Here is a 23,636-nt window from a genome sequence, read left to right on the forward strand (position 1 = left end):
CTCCCTGATTAAGCCCTCTTTTCCTCTTCTCTCCCTCCCTTCTGCATCACCCTGACTTGCTCCCTTTATTCACCCCCTCCCGGCCCCATCCACGCCTTGTCTTATGCCGTCGAGTCGCTTCCGACCCTTAGCGACTCCGTGGGCGCGTCTCTCCCAGCACGCCCCGCCTCCATGTGCAATTCGTAGTTTTCTCGGTAAAAATGCGGAATAAGTTTACCATTGCCTTCTTCCACGCGCCGTCGACTTGAGTCTCCGCCCTCGACTCTCTCCCATGCCGCTGCTGCCCGGCACGGATGAGTTTTGACTGGTAGCGGATGGCCTGCCGCTCGCTAGCCACTGCCCAAGCTAGGAATGGCACGGGCGGGCCTCTGCTTGACTCTCCTTCCCGTAGCCGAGACTGGCAGAGTAGCGGAAACTCTCCAGGTGCCATCCCGACAGGCTGAACTTACCTGTAATACATAATACATATTGCTTATGTATTACATATCTATCATTTATTTATTGCTATTAATCTCTGTTTCCCCATCTGGACTTTAAGCTCGCTGGGGGAAGTGAATGTGACTGTTCTATTGTTCTATTGTCCTCTCCCAAGCACTCAGTACAGTGCTCTGCCCACGGAAAGCGCTCAATAAATACGATCGACCGACTGGCTGCCCGAGTGACTGTGCCCCAGGATCCACTGGGAGAGAGAGACCGTCTCTTTTTGCCGGAGCCTCGGCTCGGGATTAAGGTAGACTTGTCGGCTCTCAGAGGGAGCTGTGAATTGGTTTAAAAATAAAGTGTCTTCCAGACCAGCTCCACGGAGTGTTGCGGCTTTAACAAAATAAAGATGGAAAAAGTCCCATCCCCAGGATATTACTGAACCCAGATTCCTCTGGGAAGAGGCTTGGCCCGATCAAATCAGTCAATTAATGGTATTTAAAGAGAAGCAGCATGGCATAGTGGATAGAACCCGGGCCTGGGAATCAGACGGTCATGGGTTCTAATCCCGGCTCTGCCACTTGTCTGCTCTGTGACCCTGGGCAAGTCACCTGACTTCTCTGTGCCTCACTTACCTCATCTGTAAAATGGGGATTGAGACTGTGAGCCCCATGTGGGACAGGGACTGTGTCCAGCCCAGTTGGTATCCACCCCAGCACTTATTACAGTGCCTGACACGTAGTAAGCACTTAACAAATACCATTATCATTATTATTAATAATAATAACTATCATTATTACGATTTACTGAGCGCTTACTGTGTTCAGAGCACTGTACTAAGCACAGACATGTCCACACAGACACTACCTTTGAGGTAAGGAGTGGAGCAAGGGAGGACAACATCAGTGGGGCAATCATTCTTTTTTTAAAAAATGGTATTGGTTAAGCACTTACTATGTGCCAGGCACTGTTCTAAGTCCTGGGGTAGATACAAGCTAATTGGGTTGAACCCAGTCCCTCTCCCACATGAGGCTCACAGTCTTAATCCCCATTTTCCAGATGAAGTAACTGCGGTCCAGAGAATAATAATAATAATTATGGGATTTGTTAAGCGCTTAACTTTGTGCCAGGCACCGTACTAAGCGCTGGGCTGGATACAAGCAGATCGGGTTGGACACGGTCCCTGTCCCATGTGGAGCTCACAGTCTCAATCCCCATTTTACAGATGAGGGAACTGAGGCCCAGAGAAGTGAAGTGACTTGCCCACGGTTACGCAGCTGACAAGTGGCGGAGCTGGGATCAGAATCCAGGACCTTCTGCCTCCCGGGCCCGTGCTCTATCCACTAGGCCACGCTGCTTCACGGTACATGGATTGCACACGCACTATTTGCAGAGCGCCACACTAAACGCTTGGGAACATAGGACGAAAGGGGAAAGCACCATCTTTACGGGAGTGTCTATTTGTGAATGAGGGTCTCTGTGAGTGTGTTTCTGTGGGGGTGGGAGAGAGGGGTGTGTTTGCATTTCTGTGGGGGTGAGAGGGAGAGAGTTGGGCATGTCACCCCCCTCTTCCAAAATCTCCAGTGGTTGCTTATCAACCTCTGTATCAAGCAAAAACTCCTCTCAATTGGCTTCAGAGCTGTCCCTCCCCTGGCCCCCTTCTTACCTCCCCTCCCTCCTCTCCTTCTCCATCGCAGCCCGCACGCTCCGCTCCTCCCTGGGCCTCCTTCTCGCCTGTCCCGCCGTCGACCCCCGGCCCGCGTCCTCTCTCTGGCCCGGAACGCCCTCCCTCCTCACCTCCGCCAAACTAGCACACTTCGCCCCTTCAAAGCCCTACTGAAAGCTCACCTCCTCCAGGAGGCCTTCCCAGACTAAGCCCCCCTCTTCCTCTGCTTCCCCTCCCCATCACCCCGACTCGTTCCCTTTGCTCTCCCCACCTCGCCACAGCCCTTGTGTATCTATGTACGTATATATAATTATAATTCTATTTATTTTTATTAATGATATGTCTATATCTATAATTCTATTTATTTCTAATGATGCTACTGATGCCCATTTACTTGTTTTGATGTCTTCCAGACTGTGAGCCCCTGCAGCAGCGTGGCGCTGTGGAAAGAGCACGGGCTTTGGAGTCAGGGCTCATGAGTTCGAATCCCAGCTCTGCCACTTGTCAGCTGGGTGACTGTGGGCGAGTCACTTCACTTCTCTGGGCCTCAGTTCCCTCATCTGTAAAATGGGGATTAAGACTGTGAGCCCCACGTGGGACGACCTGATTCCCCTGTGTCTACCCCAGCGCTTAGAACAGTGCTCTGCACATAGTAAGCGCTTAACAAATACCAACACTTGTCTATCTTTGTTGCTCTACTGTACTTCCCAAGAGCTTAGTACAGTGCTCTGCACACAGTAAGTGTTCAATAAATACGACTGACCGAATGAATGAATGAATGAATGTATATGTGTGTGTTTCTGTGGGGGTGAGAGAGAGAGGAGTGTGTGTGTATGTGCTTCTGTGAAGATGATAGAGGGGTGTGTGTGTGCATTTCTGTGGGATGTGTGAGAGACAGGAGGGTGTGTGTGTGTTTCTGTGGGATGTGTAAGAGAGAGGGGTGTGTGCATGTGTTTCTGGGGGGGGGGGGGTGAGAGGTGTGTGTGTTTCCGTAGGGGTGTGAGAGGGGTGTGTATGTGTTTCTGCGGGGGGGGGTGAGGGGAGTGTGTGTGTTTCTGGGGGGAGGGTGAGAGGGGGTGTGTGTGTGTTTCTGTGAGGATGTGAGGGAGGTGTGTGTGTTTCTGTGGGAGGTGTGAGAGGGGTGTGTGTGTGTACCTTGTGTTTCTGTGAGGATGTGAGAGAGGGTGTGTGTGTGTGTGTGCTTCTGTGGGAGGTGTAAGGCTGTGTGTTTCTGTGAGGATGTGTGGGGGGGTGTTTCTGTGGGGGGGTGAGAGAAGGGTGTGTGTATGTTTCTGGGGGGGGTGAGAGTCAGGAGGGGGCGTGTGTGTGTGTGTGTTTCTGTGAGGATGTTAGGGAATGTGTGTGTTTCTGTGGGGAGTGTGAGAGAGGGGTGTCGTGTGTGTTTCGGGGGGGGGGGGTGAGAGGGTGTGTGTGTTTCTGTGAGGATGTGAGGGGGTGTGTATGTGTCTGTGAGGATGTGAGGGGGTGTGTGGGTTTCTGTGGGGGGTGTGAGAGAGGGTGTGTGTGTGTCTCTCTGTGAGGCTGTGAGGGGGTGTGTGTTTCTGTGGGGGTGTGAGGGGGTGTGTTTCGGGGGTGGGGGGTGAGAGTCAGGAGGGTGTGTGTCTGTCTGTCTGTGAGGATGAGGGGGTGTGTGTGATTCTGTGGCGGTGTGTGTGTGTGCGTTTATGGGGGCGGGGGGGGTGCCCGTGGATGTGTGCGCTTGAGTGTGCCCGTGGGTGCGTGTGTTACTACAGAGGTGAGAGCGGGGGGGGGGAGGGGGCGGCGGTGTGCCCGTGTGTGCCCGTGTGTGCCCGTGTGTGCCCGTGTGTGCCCGTGCCCGCCCGCCGGAGGGGCGGCTGAGGCCCAGCCCGGCCGAGGGGAGTCAGTCTCGCCCCCCCAAAACATCGCCCCCCCCCCGGGGGCTCCCCCCTGCCCTGCCCCTGCCCCAACCCGCATGACCCGGGCCCACCCCCTCCCCCTCCCCAGGCTGGCCGGGGACCGACCCCCAAATAGTTGGGGCGGGGGGGGGGCGCAGGGATGCCAGACCCCCCACCCCCCAGCCGGAATCGGGGCGGGAGGAGCAGCAACGGCTCCTGCCCTGGCTCAGAATAATAATCAATTCTAATGGTGTTTGTTCGGCACTTACTGTGTGCACGGTTCTAAGCGCTGGGGGGGATACAAGGTCATCAGGTTGCCCCACGTGGGGCGCACACTCTTCATCCCCATTTTACAGATGAGGTCACTGAGGCCCAGAGACGTGAATGACGACGATGATGGCATCTGTTAAGCGCTTACTATGTGCCGAGCACTGTTCTAAGCGCTGGGGTGGTACCAAGTAATGAGGATGTCCCACATAGGGCTCACACTCTTCATCCCCATTTTACAGATGAGGTCACTGAGGCCCAGAGAAGTGAATGATGACGATTCATTCATTCATTCAATAATATTTATTGAGCGCTTACTATGTGCAGAGCACTGTACTAAGCCCTTGGAATGCACAAATCGGTAACAGATACCGTCCCTGCCCTTTGACGGCTTACAGTCTAATCGGAGGAGACAGACAGACAAAAACAATAGCAATAAATAGGATGATGACGATGATGGCATCTGTTAAGCGCTTACTATGTGCCAAGCACTGTTCTAAGCGCTGGGGTGGTACCAAGTAATTAGGGTGTCCCACATGGGGCTCACACTCTTCATCCCCATTTTACAGATGAGGAAACCGAGGCCTAGAGAAGTGAAGTGACTTGCCCAAAGTCACACAGCTCACAAGTGGCAGAAGCGGCATTAGAACCTACAACCTCCGACTCCCAAGCCCGGGCTCTTTCGACTGAGCCACACTGCTTCTCATCAGCTAATCAGGTTGGACACGGTCCCTGTCCCACAAGGGGCTCACAGTCTTAATGCCCATTTTACAGATGAGGTCACTGAGGTACAGAAAAGGTGAGCGAATTGCCCACAGCAGTCAGTCGGTCATATTTGTTTGGCACTTATTGTGCGCAGAGCACTGTACTAAGCACTCAGAAGAGTACAATCTGTTAATAAACAGACACATTCCCTACCTATAACGAGTCTAAAGGGGAAGACAAATATTAACATAAATAATAGAGAAGCAGCATGGCTCAGTTGAAAGAGCCCGGGCTTGGGAGTCAAAGGCCGTGGGTTCGAATTCTGGCTCCACCACTTGTCTGCTGTGTGACCTTGGGCAAGTCACTTAACTTCTCTGTGCCTCAGTTCCCTCCTCTGTAAAAGTGGGGATTTAAAAATGTGAGCCCCACGTGGGACAGTCTCATTACCCTGTATCTACCCCAGCGCTTAGGACAGTGCTCTGCACATAGTAAGCGCTTAATAAATACCAATGTTATTATTATTATTAATGTTGTGTACATCCCCTGTACATGTACAGGGGAAGCAGCGTGGCTCAGGGGAAAGGGCCTGGGCTTCGGAGTCAGAGGTCATGGGTTCGACTCCCGGCTCTGCCACTTGTCAGCTGTGAGACTGTGGGCGAGTCACTTCACTTCTCTGAGCCTCAGTGACCTCATCTGTAAAATGGGGATTTACTGTGAGCCTCACGTGGGACAACCCGATTCCCCTGTATCTCCCCCAGCGCTTAGAACAGTGCTCTGCACATAGTAAGCGCTCAACAAATACCAACATTATTATTACATCCGTGCTGGGGGGCTGGGAGGGGGGAATGAATGAAAGGGGCAAGTCAGGACGACACTGAAGGGAGTGGGAGAAGAGGAAAGGAGGGCTCAGGCAGGGAAGGCCTCCTGGAGGAGCTGGGCCTTCAAGAAGGCCGTGAAGGGGGGAAGAGTCGTTGTCTGTCGGATATGAGGAGGGAGGGCGTTTCAGGCCGGGGCAGGACGTGGGCGAGAGGTCAGCGGCGAGATAGACGAGGTCGAGGCCCGGTGAGAAGGTTGGCGTTAGGGGAGCGGAGTGCGTGGGCTGGCTTGTGGTAAGAGAGGTGAGGTAGGAGGGGGCGAGGGGATTGATTCCTTTAAAGTTGATCATGAGGAGCTTCTGTCCGATGCAGAGGTGAATGGGCAACCACCGGAAGGTCTTGAGGAGCGGGGAGACGCGAGCCGAGCGTTTGGGTAGAAAACTGATCCGGGCAGCAGAGTGAAGTATGGGCTGGAGCGGGGAAAGAGGGGAGGCAGGGAGGTCAGGAAAGAGGCTGAGACAGTCATCAAGGCGGGAGAGGATGGGGATTGGATTATTCATTCAATAGTATTTATTGAGCGCTTACTATGTGCAGAGGACAGCAGGCAAATGGTGGAGCTGGGATTAGAACCCAGGTCCTTTGGACTCCGAGGCCCGTGCGTTATCCACTAGGCCATGGTGCTTCTCTTCTCCCGCTTCTCCCAGGTCACAGTCTTCATTCCTCCCAAGCCTCTCTTCTCACTGGGCCTCCTTCTCGTCTCTCCCACCAAATCACTCCCGCTTCGTACTTTTTCCCCCGCCTGGAACTTTCTCCTGCTTCACAGCGTGGGAAGCAGCGCGGCTCAGTAGAAAAAGCCTGGGCCTGGAAGTCGGAAGACCCGCGTTCTAATTCTGGCTCTGCCATTTGTTTGCTCTGTGACCTTGGACGTCGCTTAATTTCGTCTTTAACTTATCCTCAGTTTCCTCAACTGTAAAATGGGGATTCAATACCTGCTTCTTTCCTATTTCAACTTTGAGCCCAATGTGGGGCAGAGACTGTGTCCCACTTGAGTAACTTGTACCTACTCCAGGGCATAGAATGATGCTTGACACATATTAAGCGCTTAACAAATACTTTAATTATTTTTATTCACATCCAACAGAACACAAATAAAGAAAATGTTCATTTATTCATGTTAATATCTGTCTCCTCCTCTAGACTCTGAGCTCGTTGTGGGCAGGGAATGTGTCTGTCTCTTGTTCTATCGAAGCAGCATAGCGTAGTGGATAGAGCTTAACAAATACCGATATTATTATTATTTACTAAGCCCTGGGAGAGTACTCTATGACAAAGTTGGTAGGTATCTGCCAACAACCACCTCAAATTCCCTCAACTGCCCCTTTTACATCATCCAAGTTCCATTCCCCATAACACTTGTGTACTCATCTTATCTACTCTGTGACTCCCTTCTATCCAAATAGATTTTAATATCTACCTCTCCTGCGAAATTGTAAGCTTTTATTGGTATTTGTTAACCGCTTACTATGTGCCAGGCACTGTGCTATGGTATTCGTTAACTGCTTCGCTTCGCGGCCTAAATTGTAAGCTTTTTATTCTTTTATGGGTATTACCGCTTACTATGTGCCAAGCACTGTGCTATTGTATTCGTTAACCGCTCTGCTATGTGCCAGGCGCTGGGGAAGGTACAAACTAATCAGGAGGGACACAGTCCACGTCCCACCTGAGGCTCGCCATCTTAATCCTCATTTCACAGATGAGGTAACTGAGGGCACAGAGAAGTTAAATAACTCACCCAGGGTCACACGGCAGATGAGTGGCAGAGGCGCGATTAGAACCCAGGTCCTCTGACTCCCAGGCCCGGGCTCCATCCGCTAGGCCACGCTGCTTCTCAAGGCAGGGATCACGTCTACTGACTATACTGTAGAATTTGATGAGAGAATTAGAGAAGCAGCGTGGCTCAGGGGAAAGAGCCCGGGCTTTGGAGTCAGAGGTCATGGGTTCGAATCCCAGCTCCGCCACTTGTCAGCTGTGTGACTGTGGGCAGGTCACTTCACTTCTCTGGGCCTCAGTTACTTCATCTGTAAAATGGGGATGAAGACTGTGAGCCCCACGTGGGACAACCTGATTCCCTTGTGTCTACCCCAGCGCTTAGAACAGTGCTCTGCACGTAGTAAGCGCTTAACAAATACCATTTGATGTATGGGACTAATACAGCTATTCGACTATTGGATGTGTTTCCCCACTCCTCAAGAACCTCCCGTCGTTGCCCATCCGCCTCCACATCCAACAGAAACTTCTCGAATCCCGGCTCTGCCACTCGTCAGCTGTGTGACTGTGGGCAAGTCACTTCACTTCTCCATGCCTCAGTTCCCTCATCTGTAAAATGGGGATTACCTGTGAGCCTCACGTGAGGCAACCTGATGACCCTGTGTCTCCCTCAGCGCTTAGAACAGTGCTCGGCACATAGTAAGCGCTTTACAAATACCAACATTATTATTATTCTCTCCATCGACATTAAATCACTCGGTTCCCTTCTCACCTCACTACCCTCCTACTGCAACTCAGTCCGCACACTTCGCTCCTCTAATGCCAACCTTCTCCTTGTGCCTCCATCTCATCTATCATTCATTCAATGGTACTTATTGAACGCTTCCTGCGTGCACAGCACTGTACTAAGCGCTTGGAAAGTACAATTCGGCCACAGATAGAGACAACGGGCTCACATCTATCTCGCCGCCGACCCCTGGCCCACCTCCTGCCTCTGGCCTGGTGGAAAGAGCCAGGGTTTAGGAGTCAGAGGTCATGGGTTCGGATCCCCACTCTGCCCCTTGTCAGCTGGGTGACTTTGGGCGAGTCACTTCACTTCTCTGGGCCTCAGTGACCTCATCTGGAAAATGGGGATGAAGACTGGGAGCCTCACGTGGGACAACCTGATGACCCTGGATCTCCCCCAGCACTTAGAACAGTGCTCTGCACGTCGTAAGCGCTTAACAAATACTAACATTGTTATGATTACGAACAAACGCCATTATTATTATAAGCGCTCAATCAATACGATTGATGGCCTGCCTGACCGACGGCCTGCCCTTCCTTCCGGTGTGCCGGCCCTGCCCGGGACGGCCGCCGGGGGGCGGCAGGGAGCCCAACGGCTCGGCCGGCGCCTCCCCTTTAAGGAGTGGAGGGGGCTAGTATCTGTCCTCCGGAAATAAAGGCCTACCCTTTAAGGGGGAGGTTCCGAGCCTGAACGGCGGCCACTTCGAATCGGGCCTGGGGCCTCGGGCCCCGCCGCCGGACCGCAGGGGCCCCCGGCCTCAATCCGTCGGCCTCCCCCGGGCCTCGGACCCCGGGCCCGCCTCCTCCGGCCCCTCCCGGCGGCTCCCCGGGCCGGGGCCGGCGCTTATGGCGGACGAGGGAGCCCGCCGGCTGCCGTCGCTATGGTAACGCCCTCCCCCCTCCACCTCGTGCCCGGAGCCCCGCGTGTTGCCATGGTAACGCCTGGCGCGGGCGCCGCCCTTCCGGTGCGACGAGGCTGGCTTCGCGCCTCCCGCCCCACCCCCTTGCCTTAGGAAGCCCCCGTCGCCATGGTAACTCCAACTCCTCCATGGGGGGGCTCCATGGCCCCCCAGGCCTGGCCCCCCCCCCCCAGGCAGGTCCGGGTGACCCCTTCCCCAGTGGGAGCCCCAGGCCCTGGGTTCGCATCCTGCCTCCTCCACTTGATAATAGTGATAATAATGTCGGGATTTGTGAAGCGCTTACTATGTGCCCAGCGCTGTTCTAATAATCATAATGTTGGGATTTGTGAAGCGCTTACTAAGTGCCGAGCGCTGTTCTAATAATCATAATGTTGGGATTTGTGAAGCGCTTACTAAGTGCCGAGCGCTGTTCTAATAATCATAATGTTGGGATTTGTGAAGCGCTTACTATGTGCCGAGCACCGTTCTAAGCGCTGGGGAAGATACAGGGGAATCAGGTTGTCCCACATGAGGCTCACAGTCTTCATCCCCATTTTACAGATGAGGGAACTGAGGCCCAGGAAATAATAATAATGTTGGGATTTGTGAAGCGCTTACTATGTGCCGAGCGCCGTTCTAAGTGCTGGGATAGATCCAGGGTCATCAGGTTGTCCCACGTGAGGCGCCCAGTCTTCATCCCCATTTTCCAGATGAGGTCACTGAGGCCCAGTGAAGCGACTTGCCCAAAGTCACACAGCTGGCAAGCGGCGGAGCCAGGATTAGAACCCACGACTCCTAAGCGTGTGCGCTTTCCACTGAGCCTCGCTGCTTCTCATAATAATGTTGGTATTTGTTAAGTGCTTACTATGTGCAGAGCGCTGTTCTAAGCGCTGGGAGGATACGACGTAATCAGGTTGTCCCACATGGGGCTCACAGTCTTCATCCCCATTTTCCAGATGAGGTCACTGAGGCCCAGTGAAGTGACTGGCCCAAAGTCCCACAGCTGGCAAACGGCGGAGCCGGGATGAGAACCCACGACCTCTGACTCCTAAGCCCACGCTCTTTCCACTGAGCCACGCTGCTTCTCATAATAATGTTGGTATTTAAGTGCTCCCTATGTGCAGAGCACTGTTGTAAGCGCTGGGGGAGATCCAGGGTCATCAGGTGGTCCCCCATGAGGCGCACAGTCTTCATCCCCATTTGACAGAGGAGGTCACTGAGGCACCGAGAAGTGAAGTCTCCTTCGCGGGCTCCTCCTCTCCCTCCCATCCTCTGTCGGGGTTCCTCAAGGGTCAGTTCTCGGCCCTCTTCTGTTCTCCATCTACACTCCCTCCCTCGGCGAACTCATTCGATCTCACGGCTTCAACTGTCACCTCTACGCAGATGACACGCAGATCTACATCTCTGCCCCCGTCCTCCCCTCCTCCCTTCGGGCTCGTATCTCCTCCTGCCTCCAAGCCTCTCTCTGCTTCTCTTCATTATTCATCCCCCGCCCCAGTTCCACCACACTTATAATAATGTTGGTATTTGTTAAGCGCTTACTATGTGCCGAGCACTGTTCTGAGCGCTGGGGTAGACATAGGGGAATCAGGTTGTCCCACGTGGGGCTCACCGTCTTCATCCCCATTTTACAGATGAGGGAACTGAGGCCCAGAGAAGTGAAGTGACTTGCCCACAGTCACACAGCCGACAAGTGGCAGAGCCGGGATTCGAACTCATGAGCCCTGACTCCAAAGCCCGGGCTCTTTCCACTGAGCCACGCTGCTTCTCCACTTATGTCCACATCTTTCATTTCTTCATTTATATTAATGTCCGTCTCCCCCGTCTAGACTGTAAGCTTGTTGTGGACAGGAGACGGGTCTGTTTATTGTTATGACGTACTCTCCCCAGCGCTTAGTACAGTAGTCTGTACATAGTAAGTGCTCAATACAGTTAAATGAATGAACAATGGACTGACTGACAGTAAGCCCCTCAAGGGGATCACGTTCATTCATTGATTCAATAGTATTTATTGAGCGCTTACTAAGCGCTTGGGAGAGTACATTCATTCATTCATTCAATAGTATCTATTGAGCGCTTACTATGTGCAGAGCACTGTACTAAGCGCTTGGAATGGACAAATCGGTAACAGATAGAGACAGTCCCTGCCCTTTGACGGGCTTACGGTCTAATCGGGGGAGACGGACAGACAAGAACAATGGCAATAAATGATCGTGTCTACCAACTCTGTTATATTCTATTCTCCCAAGCGCTCAATACAGTGCTCTGCCCACAGAGAAGCAGCGTGGCTCAGTGGAAAGAGCCCGGGCTTGGGAGTCAGAGGTCACGGGTTCGAATCCCGGCTCTGCCGCTTGTCAGCTGTGTGACTGTGGGCAAGTCACTTCACTTCTCTGGGCCTCAGTTCCTCGTCTGTAAAATGGGGATGAAGACTGTGAGCCTCACGAGGGACAACCTGATGACCCTGTATCTATCCCAGCGCTTAGAACAGTGCTCGGCACATAGTAAGCGCTTAACAAATACCAACATTATTATTATTAACAAACACCAAATACCAACGTGACTCTGCACACCGTAAGTGCTCAATCAAGTTGAATGAATGAACAATGGACTGACCGACTGTAAGCCCCTTATGAGGAATCATGTCTACCGACTCTGTTGTATTCTACTCTCCCAAGCGCTCAGTACAGTGCTCGATAAATCCGATCAGTTGAACTGTGAGACGATCCATCCTGTTTCTGGGGTTGGACCGGGGAATCGAGACGCAGGCCGCCGGGACTGTCACAGGCTCCTTGCAAGTACTGTACTCTCTCCCAAGCGCACGGCTCCGCGCACAGTAAGCGCTTGGTAGATATGACTGAATAAATGGATTCATGTATGTTTCTCTAAAGGGACTCCAAATGCCCAGGGACCCACAGGCTCAGGGAGAAGAATGACTTAATAATAATAATAATAATATTAAGGCTAACGCTGGGGATGAGAGGGGTGGGGGGGTTAGCGAGAGATACACGTGCTAGGGAGGACGTCATTAGAAGTGGGAAGAGAGCCGAGAAGGACAGATTGTACTTGTAAATTGTAACCTCTTTGCTTCATTTCCAGACTTGCAGTTTGCAGAAGCTGTTTGCCGTGGAAGAGGAGTTTGAAGATGAGGTGAGGAAGTGTTAGGCATCCGTGGGTGGGGGAGGGAGGGGAGGCCGGGAGCTTTGGGGGCAAACAGTGAGGCCTAGATTCTACCCAGACCAATAACCCTAGGTCAGTCGATGGATCTGGGAAGTGTGAAAAGGGAGGGAACGAAGCCCTGCTTCCGATGCCTCGCAAATCCGCATCAGGAAGATCGGGAAGCGATTTATAAAACGCCTTGCTTGGGGGAGGCGTACCCATTGCTTGATTCGTAATAATAATAATAACGTCGGTATGTGTTAAGCGCTTACTAGGTGCCGAGCACTGTTCTGAGCGCTGGGGTAGACACAGGGGAATCAGGTTGTCCCACGTGGGGCTCACAGTCTTCATCCCCATTTTACAGATGAGGTAACTGAGGCACCGAGAAGTGAAGTGACTTGCCCAAAGTCCCTACAGCTGACAAGGGGCCGAGCCGGGATTCGAACCCATGACCTGTGACTCCAAAGCCCGTGGTCTTTCCCCTGAGCCACGCTGCTTCTCAATTTTGGTATTTGTTAAGCGCTTACTATGTGCAAAGCACTGTTCTAAGCGCTGGGGGATACCAGGTGATCAGGTTGTCCCACGTAGGGCTCACAGTTTTTTTTTAATCCCCATTTGACAGATGAGGTAACTGAGGCACGGAGAAGTTAAGTGACTTGCCCAAGGTCACACAGCTGACTAGCGGCCGAGCCGGGATTAGAACCCATGACCTCTGACTCCAATAATAGTATTGGTGTTTGCTAAGCGCTTACTATGTGCCGAGCACTGTTGTAAGCGCTGGGGGAGATTCGGGGTCATCAGGTTGTCCCACGTGGGGCTCACAGTCTTCATCCCCGTTTTACAGATGAGGGAACTGAGAGACGTGAAGTGACTTGCCCAAAGTCACCCAGCTGACAGGCGGCGGAGCCGGGATTAGAACCCACGACCTCTGACGCCTAAGCCCGGGCTCTTTCCACTGAGCCACGCTATTCCCTGCCCACAGGGAGCTTACAGTCTGGAGGCGGGGAGGCAGACATTAATATAAATAAGCAAATTGCAGGTACAAACGTCAACGCCCTCAGAGAACCTCCGATCAGAGTTGAAACGGGAAGACCCGTGGTCAATCTGTGTCTTGTAGAGATGCAGTTATCCTGCATCTTCCCCAGTGCTTGGCGCATAGTAAGCACTTAAAAACACCTTTATCGTGATTATTATTTAATTTCACAGATGAGAGAGGGGAGGGCCGTGGGGGACGCCAACCGAAGGAAGAATGGATGGAATAAATTCACCTGGCCTAGTGGGAAGAACACAGGCCTCGAAGTCAGGAGAGCTGTGTGGGAAGCAGCCCGGCGCAGTGGCTAGAGCATAGGCCTGGCAGAAGGTCGTGGGTTCTAATTCCCGCTCCACCACTTGTCTGCTGTGTGACCTGGAGCAAGTCATTTGACTTCTCTGTGCCTCAGTTGCCTCATCCGTACAGGGGGATTGAGACCGGAAGCCCCAGCTGGGACGGGGGCTGTGTGCAACCCAAATAGCTCCTATCCACCTCGGCGCTTAGTACAGCGCCTGGCACATAGTGACCACCTAACAAATACAGTAAAAAATACAGCCGTCAAGCGGGGGAAGAGATAACCGTTCTCCCAACCCTGTTAAACCGTGAGCCCCACGTTGGGCTGAGACTGTGTCCAACCCAATTAGCTTGTATCCACCCCAGTGCTTAGGCCAGTGCCTGGCACGTAGTAAGTGCTTAACAGATACGCATTTATTATTATTCAGCTGTCAAATGTGGGAAGAGATCCCTGTTCTCCCACTTCTGTTAGACTGGAAGCCCCATGTGGGGCAGGAACTGTGCCTGACCTGAGGTGTGTGTTTGGTGTGAGAGAGAATAGGAATGAATGAGAGAGAAAATATGAGAATTCTCACCACTCGGCACAAAGCGAGGGTTTAAACAGTAGTTATTCATCCTTCCCAGAGGAGGTGGGCTGGAGCTGGAGCGTGAGAGCCCCGGAGCCGGGCACGACCACGACTTTCGGGGTGCTGTCTTGCAGGATTTCCTGCTGGCGGTGGAGGATGCAGAAAGCCAGCTGTCCGGCTCCCTCTCCGGGAAGGCGGGACTCCCGCGGGCGGCTCCCGATGGACCGAGCGGCCCCGGGCGGGCCGCCCCCCGGACGCGGAGCCCCCCGGCCTCGGCCCCCGGCCCGTCCGGGCCCGGCCAGGATCGGCCCGCCGGGAAGCCGGCCGCCCTGAGGCCTCTCCCCTCCGCCGGGCCGGGCGGTCCCGGGGCTCGCATCTCGGCGGCCCCCTCTCCCCGTTTCGCCTTCGCGGGCCGGCGCCCGGAGGCCCCGTCCCCCGGGACCGACCATCGCGGGGACCCTGGCGTCGGGCTGACCGGAGGGCGGGGGAGGGCCCCGCCCCGAGACGAGGAGCCCTCATCGAGCCCCAAAAAGGCTCGGACGGCGGAGCCAGCGGGAGCCTGCGGCCTGGGCCGGACCCCTCCCCCCGGCGGCCGGGCCTTCGGGGGGCCGGGGGGCCCTCCCGCCCCCCAGCTGAGCGGACGCGGGGCCCGGCCCTTCCGGGCGGCTCCCGGGCAGGCGCCTCCATCTCTGAGCCCCCGGGAGGGGTCCTGGGCCAGACCGCGGGGCCCGGGCACCGCCAGCTCCACTCCGCGCCGGGCCCTCTCGGGGCAACCTGCCGCGTCGACCTCTCATCCCGCCCCTTCGGCATCTCCCGCCGGCCCCCCGTGTGGCCCCCGTCGCCCGCCGGCCGCCCCCGGGGCCCTGCAGTCCCCGGTGGTCACCACCCACCTGGTCCAGCTGGTCACCGCTGCCAACCGGGGGCCGGCCCACTCCCCGGCCCGGGCCCCGCCGCCGCCCCGCCGCTTCCCCGGCCCTGCCGGGCTCCTCCCTCAGCAGGTGAGTGGGGCCGGGGATTTGTGGACCCCCTCGAGGCAGGGGGGTCTGAGTTGCTCCCTGAGTTGGCGGCTAATAACAGTCATCGTAATCGATAATAATTATGGCATTAAACTCTTACAGTGTGCCGGGCACTGTACAAAGCGCTGGGGTGGCTACAGACAAATCGTAAATGCAAGTAAATGGTATTTAAGTGCTTACTGTGTGCCAAGCATTGTTCTAAGCTGCTGGGGTAGAGCCAAGATAATCAGGTTGGACACAGTCCCTGTCCCACGTGGGGCTCGCAGTCTCGATCGCCATTTTACAGATGAGGCCACTGAAGCACAGAGAAGTAACTTGTGACCTCACCTGTAAAATGGGGATTAACTGTGAGCCTCACGTGGGACAACCTGATGACCCTGTATCTCCCCCAGCGCCTAGAACAGTGCTGTGCACAGAGTAAGCGCTTAACAGATACCGACATTATTATTATTAAGCGAAGCGACTTGTTCAGGGTCCCGCAGCAGACAAGCGGCAGAGCCGGGATTAGAACCCGTGACCTTCCGACTCCCAGGCCCGTGCCCTATCCACAGCGTCACGCTGCTTCACCAGCCCCCATTCTAGGGGTCAGCAGGGGCCTGGTGATGGGAAGACCACCCCGAGTGGCCCAGGACCCGGGGAGGGGCTTGAGCGGGGCAACCTCCTCGTTCCCTCCTTCTCCCGGCGGCTCCTGAGAGCTGCTGGAGGTGGGGATCGGGGGGATCACCGAGGTTGACCAGGCCAGGGAGCTCAGGATTTCCCGGGGTCCCGGCTGGCGTGCTCCCCCTGCCCCAGGCTAGCTCTGGGTTTCTCGGGATCCCGGATTGGTACCCGTGACGACCCCCATTTTTGTTTGCGGGCCGGAAGAGGGACCCAAAAGGGGAGCGTTTGCTGCCCCGACGGCTTCCTGAACACAATATGTCCCCCAGGCGAGACGCCGAACCTGTAAGCAAGCGTGACCTGGTGGGTAGAGTCAGAAGGACCTGGGTTCCAATCCCGGCTCCGCCGCTCGTCTGCCGGGTGACCCCGGGCAAGTCGCTCCACTTCTCCGGGCCTCCATTACCTCATCTGTAAAATGGGGATTGAGAATGTGAGCCCCATCCATTCATATTGATCAAGTGCATGTTTATTAAGAGCGCCGTACTGACCACTTGGGAAAATACAATGCAATGATAAAGAGTGACATTCCCTGCCCACACAAAGAACTCACAGTCTAGAGGGAGGGAGACAGACATCAATTCAGATAAATAAAATTACAGTCGTACTTATCGAGCGCTCACTCTACGCAAAGCACTGTATTAAGTGCTTGGGAGAGTACAATATAGCAATATCACAGATATAGACAAAGTGCCGTGAGGCTGGGCGAGGGGAAGAGCGAAGGGAGCAAGTCAGGGTGATACAGAGGGAGTGGGAGATGAGGGAAAGTCACGTGGGACAGGGACCGTGTCCGACCCAATTTGTTTCCACCCCAGCATTTAGTACAGTGCCGGGCATATAGTAAATACTTAACAAATACGACAAATATTATTATTATTATTATGCGGCAGCTGCTGCATCTGCTTAGATGGACTAGACTGCTAGACTGGAGACTGTAAGCTCGTCAATGGGCAGGGATCGTCTCTCTCTGTTGCCGAACTGTCCATTCCAAGCACTTAGTACAGTGCTCTGCACATAGTAAGCGCTCAATAATTACTATTGAATGAATGAATGAATGAATGAATGCTTGGCTCTCTCTCTCTGCCTCTGTCTCCCGCAGCGCGCCGGGAGAAACCTGGAAGAGATTGCGGTGCAGAGCCCCCACCTCCCGGCCCACGGGGCTCTGGCCAAGCTGAGGACTGAGGTAAAAAGTCCCGCCCGCCCCTACGACCCTGAGATCAGCCCCCCGGGGTCGGGGCCAGCGCGTCCCCGGGGGAGCTCAGCCAATAACCCCCGTCTCTGATCCTCAACGAGCCTCCGGGGCAGACCCTCTCCCCAAAATTTGCTCCGGGCTCCTACCCTATGAGAAGCAACGTGGCCTAGCGGGGACAGAACACAGGCCTGGAAGTCGAGGACCTGGGTTCTATTCCCGGCCCCGCCACTTGCCTGCTGCGTGACCTTGGGCGAGTCACTTCACTTCTCTGGGCCTCGGTTACTTCATCTGTAAAATGGGGATTTAATAATAATAATAACAATGTTAGTATTTGTTAAGTGCTTACTATGTGCAGAGCACTGTTCTAAGCGCTGGAGGGGATACAGGATCAGGTTGTCCCACATGAGGCTCACAGTCTTAATCCCCATTTTCCAGAGGAGGTAACTGAGGCCCAGAGAAGTGAAGTGACCTGCCCACGGTCAAACAGCTGACAAGTGGCAGAGCCGGGATTCGAAGCCATGACCTCGGACTCCCAAGCCCGGGCTCTTTCCGCTGAGCCTCGCTGCTTCCGCGAGCCCCTTGTGGGAAGGGGAATATGTCCGACCTGATTATCCTGTATCTACCCCAGTGCTTAGAGCAGGGCTCGGCACACTTAAGAAATAACACAATTAATAATAATAATAGTAATGGTATTTGTTAAGCGCTTACTATGTGCAGAGCACTGTTCTAAGCGCTGGGGTAGATACGGGGTCATCGGGTCGTCCCAAGTGAGGCTCACAGTTCATCCCCATTTTACAGGTGAGGTCACTGAGGCCCAGAGAAGTGAAGTGACTCGCCCACAGTCACCCAGCTGACAAGTGGCAGAGCCGGGCGTCGAACTCATGGCCTCTGACTCCGAAGCCCAGGCTCTTTCCACTGAGCCACGCTGCTTCCCGCTGCTTATTATGATCACCCTGCCCGAGCGGGAGAGGAGCAGACAGCCGCCCTTTGCCCGTTCTGCCCTGGCGTCCGAGCAAGGGGCCGGTTTGGGCCGGGCTCCTTCCGGTCCGCCCCCGGGGCCGCCGGGAGTCGGCCCGGCGGCCGCTCAAACGGGGTCAGTCGTGGGCAGAGGCCGGGCCTAGCCGGGCCAGGATCCTGGCTCCACGGGTGGTGCCGAGGCCGTCCGGAGGAATGGGACGACGTCCTGCCCGCGGGGACCCCGTGGGCGTCGGAGCGGGGCCTCCCTTCCCCCAGCCCCCACCACCCCAAACGCCTGAGACCCCCGAAACAGCAGCCGTGTCGACTGAGCGCCCTAGACACTACACGGGAAGCAGCGTGGCTCGGTGGAAAGATCCCGGCCTCGGAGGTCAGAGGCCGTGGATTCGAAACCTGGCTCTGCAGCTGTGTGACTGTGGGCAAGTCACTTCACTTCTCTGTGCCTCAGCCACCTCCTCTGTAAAATGGGGATGAAGACTGTGCGCCTCACGAGGGACAACCTGAGGACCCTGTATCTCTCCCAGCGCTTAGAACAGCGCTCTGCACATAGTAAGCGCTTAACAAATACCAACATTATTATTATTCCACGAGTTAGTGGACGTGACCCTTGTCCTTAGGGAGTTTACGGTCCAGCGGGGAATCGGGCCAATCGGTGGCCAGTCAACCAGCGACAAGCACTAGGGTAGAAGTCAAGTGCCTAGCCCACGGTCACACAGAGAGCCGGGATTAGAACCCGTGATCTCCCGACTCCCAGGCTGCCGCTCTATCCACTTCTCCATACTGCCTCTCCAGATATATATAGACACACACCCCTCCCAGACCACCACCGGCGGGGTCCAGGCGGGAGCGACCCCCCCTCCCTGACGCCAGGCGGCCTCCCCTCTCCGGGGCTCTAGGACATCCCCGCTTCCCAGAGTGTCCCGGGAGAGGATTTTGGGCACGGCCCCTGGCAGACCATGAAAGCCGAGCTGGGACTGGACGAGAGAGACCCGTCCTGCTTCCTTCGGGCCTTCAGCATCGTCATGGTCCTGCGCAAGGTAGAGCGGGCGGGCGGTGGCTGGTGAGCGATGGGCGGGACCCCCCCATCGGGTCAGGGTGACGCCCGATCTCTCTCTGAGGCCAGACCCTGCTCCCGGCCGCCCGGCAGACCCCAGCGGGGGGCTGGCGGGGGCATCCCGGGGGCCGGGCGGGCGCCGGCCGACCTCCGCGCCCCTCTCTAGGCGGCCCTGAAGCAGCTTCCCGGGAACAAGGTGCCCAGGATGGCCGTGATGATCAAGTCCCTGACCCGCTGCAGCGGAGACGCCGGGGCCGTGTTCGGGGACCCCACGGGTGAGGCGGCGCCCGTGGGAGGCGGGGGGCGGGAGGGAGGCGGAAGGGGGGAGGCGGCACCCGAGGCGGGGCGGGAGGGACCCACGGGGCCGCTGTGCGCAGGGGAGATGCAGGGGACCGTGCATCGGCTGCTGCTGGAGGAGCGGGACACCCAGCTCAAGGCCGGAGCCGTGCTGCTGCTCAGGCAGGTCAGGAGCCGGGGGACGGCGGCGGGGCGGGCGGACGGACGGGGCTGGGCGGATAGAGCCCGGGCCCGGGAGTCGGAACGACCGGGGTCCTCGTCCCGGCTCCGCCACCTGTCTTCCGCGTGACCTTGGGCAGGACGCTCCGCTTCTCTGGGCCTCGGTTCTCTCTTCGCTAAAATGGGGATCGAGAGAGTGTGAGCCCCGTGTGGGACAGGGACCGTCCAACCTGATGAACTTGTATCTACCCCGGGGCTTGGAACGGTGCTTGGCACATAGCGCTTAACAAATACCGTAATTATTACTATTTATTAAGTGACGATGGGCGGGTAGCGGGGTGGAGGACGGGCGGTTGGTGGGAGGATGGAGGAGGGAGAGTGGACGGCGGCGGAGGGAAGGCGGACGGAGGGCGGGTGGGAGGACGGCAGCGAGGAGGCGGACAGCGGAGGGAGGGAGGGCAGACAGCGGTGGGCAGGTGGACGGCAGAGCGAGGGCGGATGGCGGCGGGCAGACGGCAGCGGGCCCCGCCTCCGCCTTCCTCTCGGGCCGACCGGCTGCCTCCCACAGTCCCGGTCCTCGGCCGGGGGGAGGGCGGGGTCCAGGGCTCGACCCGGCTGGACCCCCCCCCCCGGCCCATCACCGCCCAGGAGGCTGGGAGGGTCCGGCCCGGTCTTGAGTGAGCTGCGTTCTGCCCCGCCTAGATTGGCGTGTTCTCCCCCTCCCACCGCAATCACTACCTCAATGTGACCCCCAGCAACCTGGTCCGGATCTTCAGCCTGGAGCCTGGGGCTGGGCCCCTCCCCCGGGTAAGCCCCCTGCCCCGCCGCCATCCTGGGTCAGTCCTCCCCCTACCCAGCCCCCAGCCCTGAGCCAGCCTTCCTCTCTCCCTTCCCAGGCCCCCCGGGCTTGGACCAGGCTGGCACCAGCTTGGGGCTCCCTGGTCCCAACACCGGCACCTTGCCCCCTTCCCCCTTCCGATTGCTACGGTCCCCGCCCGCCGGACAGGCTTCGTTCCGAGCTCCCCGAGGCCTTTTTCGGAGCCGGGTGGCCCATGCCCACTCTTGCGGCGCGGACTGGAGAGGGGAGAGACGGGAGGCGGGGAGGGCAGCCAAGAAGCCGATGCAGTAGTCAAGCTGTGGGATAGGACAAGAGCTGGGCCCGGCGGGGTGGCCATTAGGTTGGAGAGGAAGGGTTGGACCGGAAAGATGTCGTGAGGAGAAAACGGGCAGATGCGGACGACGGTCTGCGTCTGACCTGCCCTCCCCGCCGGGACCAGCTCTTTCCCCGGCGGAGCCCCTGGTCCGGCGAGCCGATTGAACGACTGGGGCCGGACCCCCCAAGGACCGGGCCGTGGCCCCCACAGAACCTCCCTGAACCGGGTAGGTTGGCGATGCCTCTCTCCTTCCTCCCCGGCCCCGCACTTCCAGGCCTTGCCACCTTGGGCCTGAGCAGGGAGTTTCCTTCCTGCTTCCCTTCGGGATCAAAGCTGGAGCCGATCCCTCTGTGGCCCTGCCCGGGCAGCGGGGGGATGGGCTGGGCTGGGGACCAATTCGTGCCGTAAATCAGTGGAGCTCCAGCTTTCCTTCGCCTCTTAAAGGCAGCGTGGCTTAGAGGATAGAGCCCGGGCCCGGGAGTCAGAAAGATCCGAGTTCTAAGCCCGGCTCTGCCACGAGCCCGCTCTGTGACTTCGAGCGAGTCACTTCACCCCTCTGGGCCCCAGTTCCCTCATCTGGAAAATAACAGTAATAATCATGATATTTGTTAAGCGCATACTATGTGCCAAGCACTGTTCGGAGCACTGGGGTCGATACAGGGTTATCAGGTTGTCCCACGCGGGGCTCACGGTCTTCATCTCCATTTTCCAGATGAGGTAACTGAGGCACCGAGAAGTGAAGTGACTCGTCCACGGTCACAAGGCCGACAAGTGGCAGAGCCGGGATTCGAAGGCATGACCCCGGACTCCCAAGCCCGGGCTCTTTCCACTGAGCCACGCTGCTTCTTTCTACCCTAGTTCTTAGAATAGTGCACAGAGCACATACAAGTACCAAAATTATCATTATTATTACCACAAGAAAAGCAGCGTGGCTCAGTGGAAAGAGCGTTGGCTTGAGAGGCAGAGGACGTGGGTTCTAATCCCAGCTCCGCCACTTGTCTGCTGTGCGACCTTGGGCAAGCCGCTTCACTTCTCTGGGCCTCAGTTCCCTCAACTGTAAAATGGGGAGTAAGACCTGATTACCCTGTATCTACGTCAGCACTGAGAACAGTGCTTGGCACATAGTAAGCGCTTAACAAATACTAATTTATTATTATTATTATTATTATAGGGTTTGGGGATAGGGTGGACTTAGGCCCAGAGAGGGGGTCTCTCCTCCCTCTGGTTCGCTGCAGGGAAGAGGGGCCGGTGGGGTCACGGGCAGAACCCGCTGGAGTCGGGAGCTGCTCTGGCGGGCCGAGACGCCGACTTCCCCTCCCTCCTCCCTCCTCCCCGGCACAGATGAGCTGGACGGGCTGCTGGAGGCGTTGCCCGATGACTTCTTTTCTGCCGCCGAAGCCCCTAGCGAAGCAGGCACCTGACGACCCGTGCGGCCCCGGAAGCCGGCTGTGCGAAGATGAGCCGCCCAGGGTTTGACGGAGGGCGCGGCCCGGGCCGCACTGGCCGGCGGGCCCTTGGGGGGACCCGGGCGGGCCCCGCGGGTGGCCCTGCGAGGGGGTAGAAGCCGCCGGCTGGACTGGGCCCTCCTGCCCACCCCGCTCCCTCCTCCTGCTGGCCGACGGACTGGCAGACGCTGGCGAGGCGCAGGCCCGAGGGGCGGGGGAGCTTAGGCGCAGTATCCCCTGGAACCCCCTGCCCAAGCCCCTGCCCCGTTGGGGCTGACTGGTGACCCCCAAAGGACGGGATCCGACCTGCTGAATCTGAATAAAGAAGCCCCCTGTTCCCCGAATCCCTCGGCTACACTAGTGTTTGTCATCAGTTCCCTCATCTGTAAAATGGGGATTAACTGTGAGCCTCACGTGGGCCAACCTGATGACCCTGTATCTCCCCCAGCGCTTAGAACAGTGCTCTGCACATAGTAAGCGCTTAACAAATACCAACATTATTATCCTCCGCCCCCTCTCCGGTGCCCCCCGCCCCACTATCTCTAAGTTTCCTCTCCCCACTCGTGCTCAGCCCCACAAGGAGAGGGCAACCAGGAAGGCACTGGGGAGGAAGGGGAGGAGGGGGAAAAAAGAGCCTGGGGGATGGCTTGGGACAGATCTCCCCGCCCCGGTTCCCCCGTCCCCTTCGGGTCCCGGTGCTTTTCCCCACTCCCATAGGCTACTAGGTGCATTTATCCAACGCCCACTCAGTGCGGCGACCTGTAGTAAGCGCCAGCACGGTGCGGCATGCAGAAGCTTTCCCGGGCTTTCCTCCCCTCTGTGGGGCGGCGGGCCAGGAGGTCTTCCCCGGGGAAGGGGGACCCATCGATTCCGCTTTCCCGGCCGCCCCCCGGGTTTGGGAGGGGCGGGGGCTGCCGTGGGCCGGCCTGGCAACCCACACCCTGCTTTGCTCCAACCCCTTGGGAAGGCCAGGTGAGGCCGGGGGTGGGGTAATTAAATGATTAACAGGGTCCGATCGGCTGAGTTGAGCCCCCCCCTTTCTCCGAGGCCCCCGCGAGCACGCGTCAGCGCTGCCCACCCCCTCCCAAGGCCGGGTGGGAGCGGAGGCCCCCAGGTTCAAGAACCCAGGCTGGGGCCGGGGGCGGAGGATTCTGGGCTTTAGCCTGTTCAGCCGGGAGCCCCTTGGTGGCCACACAAAGTTTCTTCCTCCCCCCGGGATCCAGGGTTATTTCTTCAGCTGGGTGTAGGCCTCGTGTTGGCCGGCAGGACCGGGCAGGGGACAGGACGTGTGGTCCAGTGCTGCCCGGCGGGGGGAAGACCGCAAGGCCCGGAGCAGGGCACCGTTGTAGCCCCGGCCGCTCCCTGGCCGACCACAGAGGTCCGCGGGGCCCGGGCAGACGCCCAGCCGCGGGGTAGCCGGAGAGCCTGCCGACAGCCGGCCG

General features: G+C 57.1%; 1 protein-coding gene across 1 annotated transcript; it reads left to right on the top strand.

Annotated features, from left to right (window-relative positions):
* Positions 1-8,981: 8,981 nt before the first annotated feature.
* On the top strand, positions 8,982-22,538 carry HROB (homologous recombination factor with OB-fold). The gene is made up of 10 exons (XM_029076114.2): positions 8,982-9,187; positions 12,299-12,349; positions 14,383-15,246; positions 17,018-17,101; positions 18,982-19,122; positions 19,306-19,414; positions 19,517-19,602; positions 20,298-20,402; positions 20,873-20,975; positions 22,091-22,538. Exons 1-10 carry the CDS (start codon positions 9,185-9,187, stop codon positions 22,168-22,170), a joined length of 1,626 nt encoding a protein of 541 aa, XP_028931947.1. The 5' UTR covers positions 8,982-9,184; the 3' UTR covers positions 22,171-22,538.
* Positions 22,539-23,636: the final 1,098 nt, after the last annotated feature.

The sequence above is a fragment of the Ornithorhynchus anatinus genome, chromosome 11, assembly GCF_004115215.2.
Source record: "Ornithorhynchus anatinus isolate Pmale09 chromosome 11, mOrnAna1.pri.v4, whole genome shotgun sequence".
Lineage (NCBI taxonomy): Eukaryota > Metazoa > Chordata > Mammalia > Monotremata > Ornithorhynchidae > Ornithorhynchus > Ornithorhynchus anatinus.

Excerpts from the sequence above, each read along its gene's own strand:
- HROB (XM_029076114.2), top strand. Across the intron at positions 17,102-18,981 it reads TGGCCAAGCTGAGGACTGAG|GACATCCCCGCTTCCCAGAG; the intron begins GTAAAAAGTCCC and ends CCGGGGCTCTAG. Across the intron at positions 20,403-20,872 it reads GGGCTGGGCCCCTCCCCCGG|CTCTTTCCCCGGCGGAGCCC; the intron begins GTAAGCCCCCTG and ends CGCCGGGACCAG.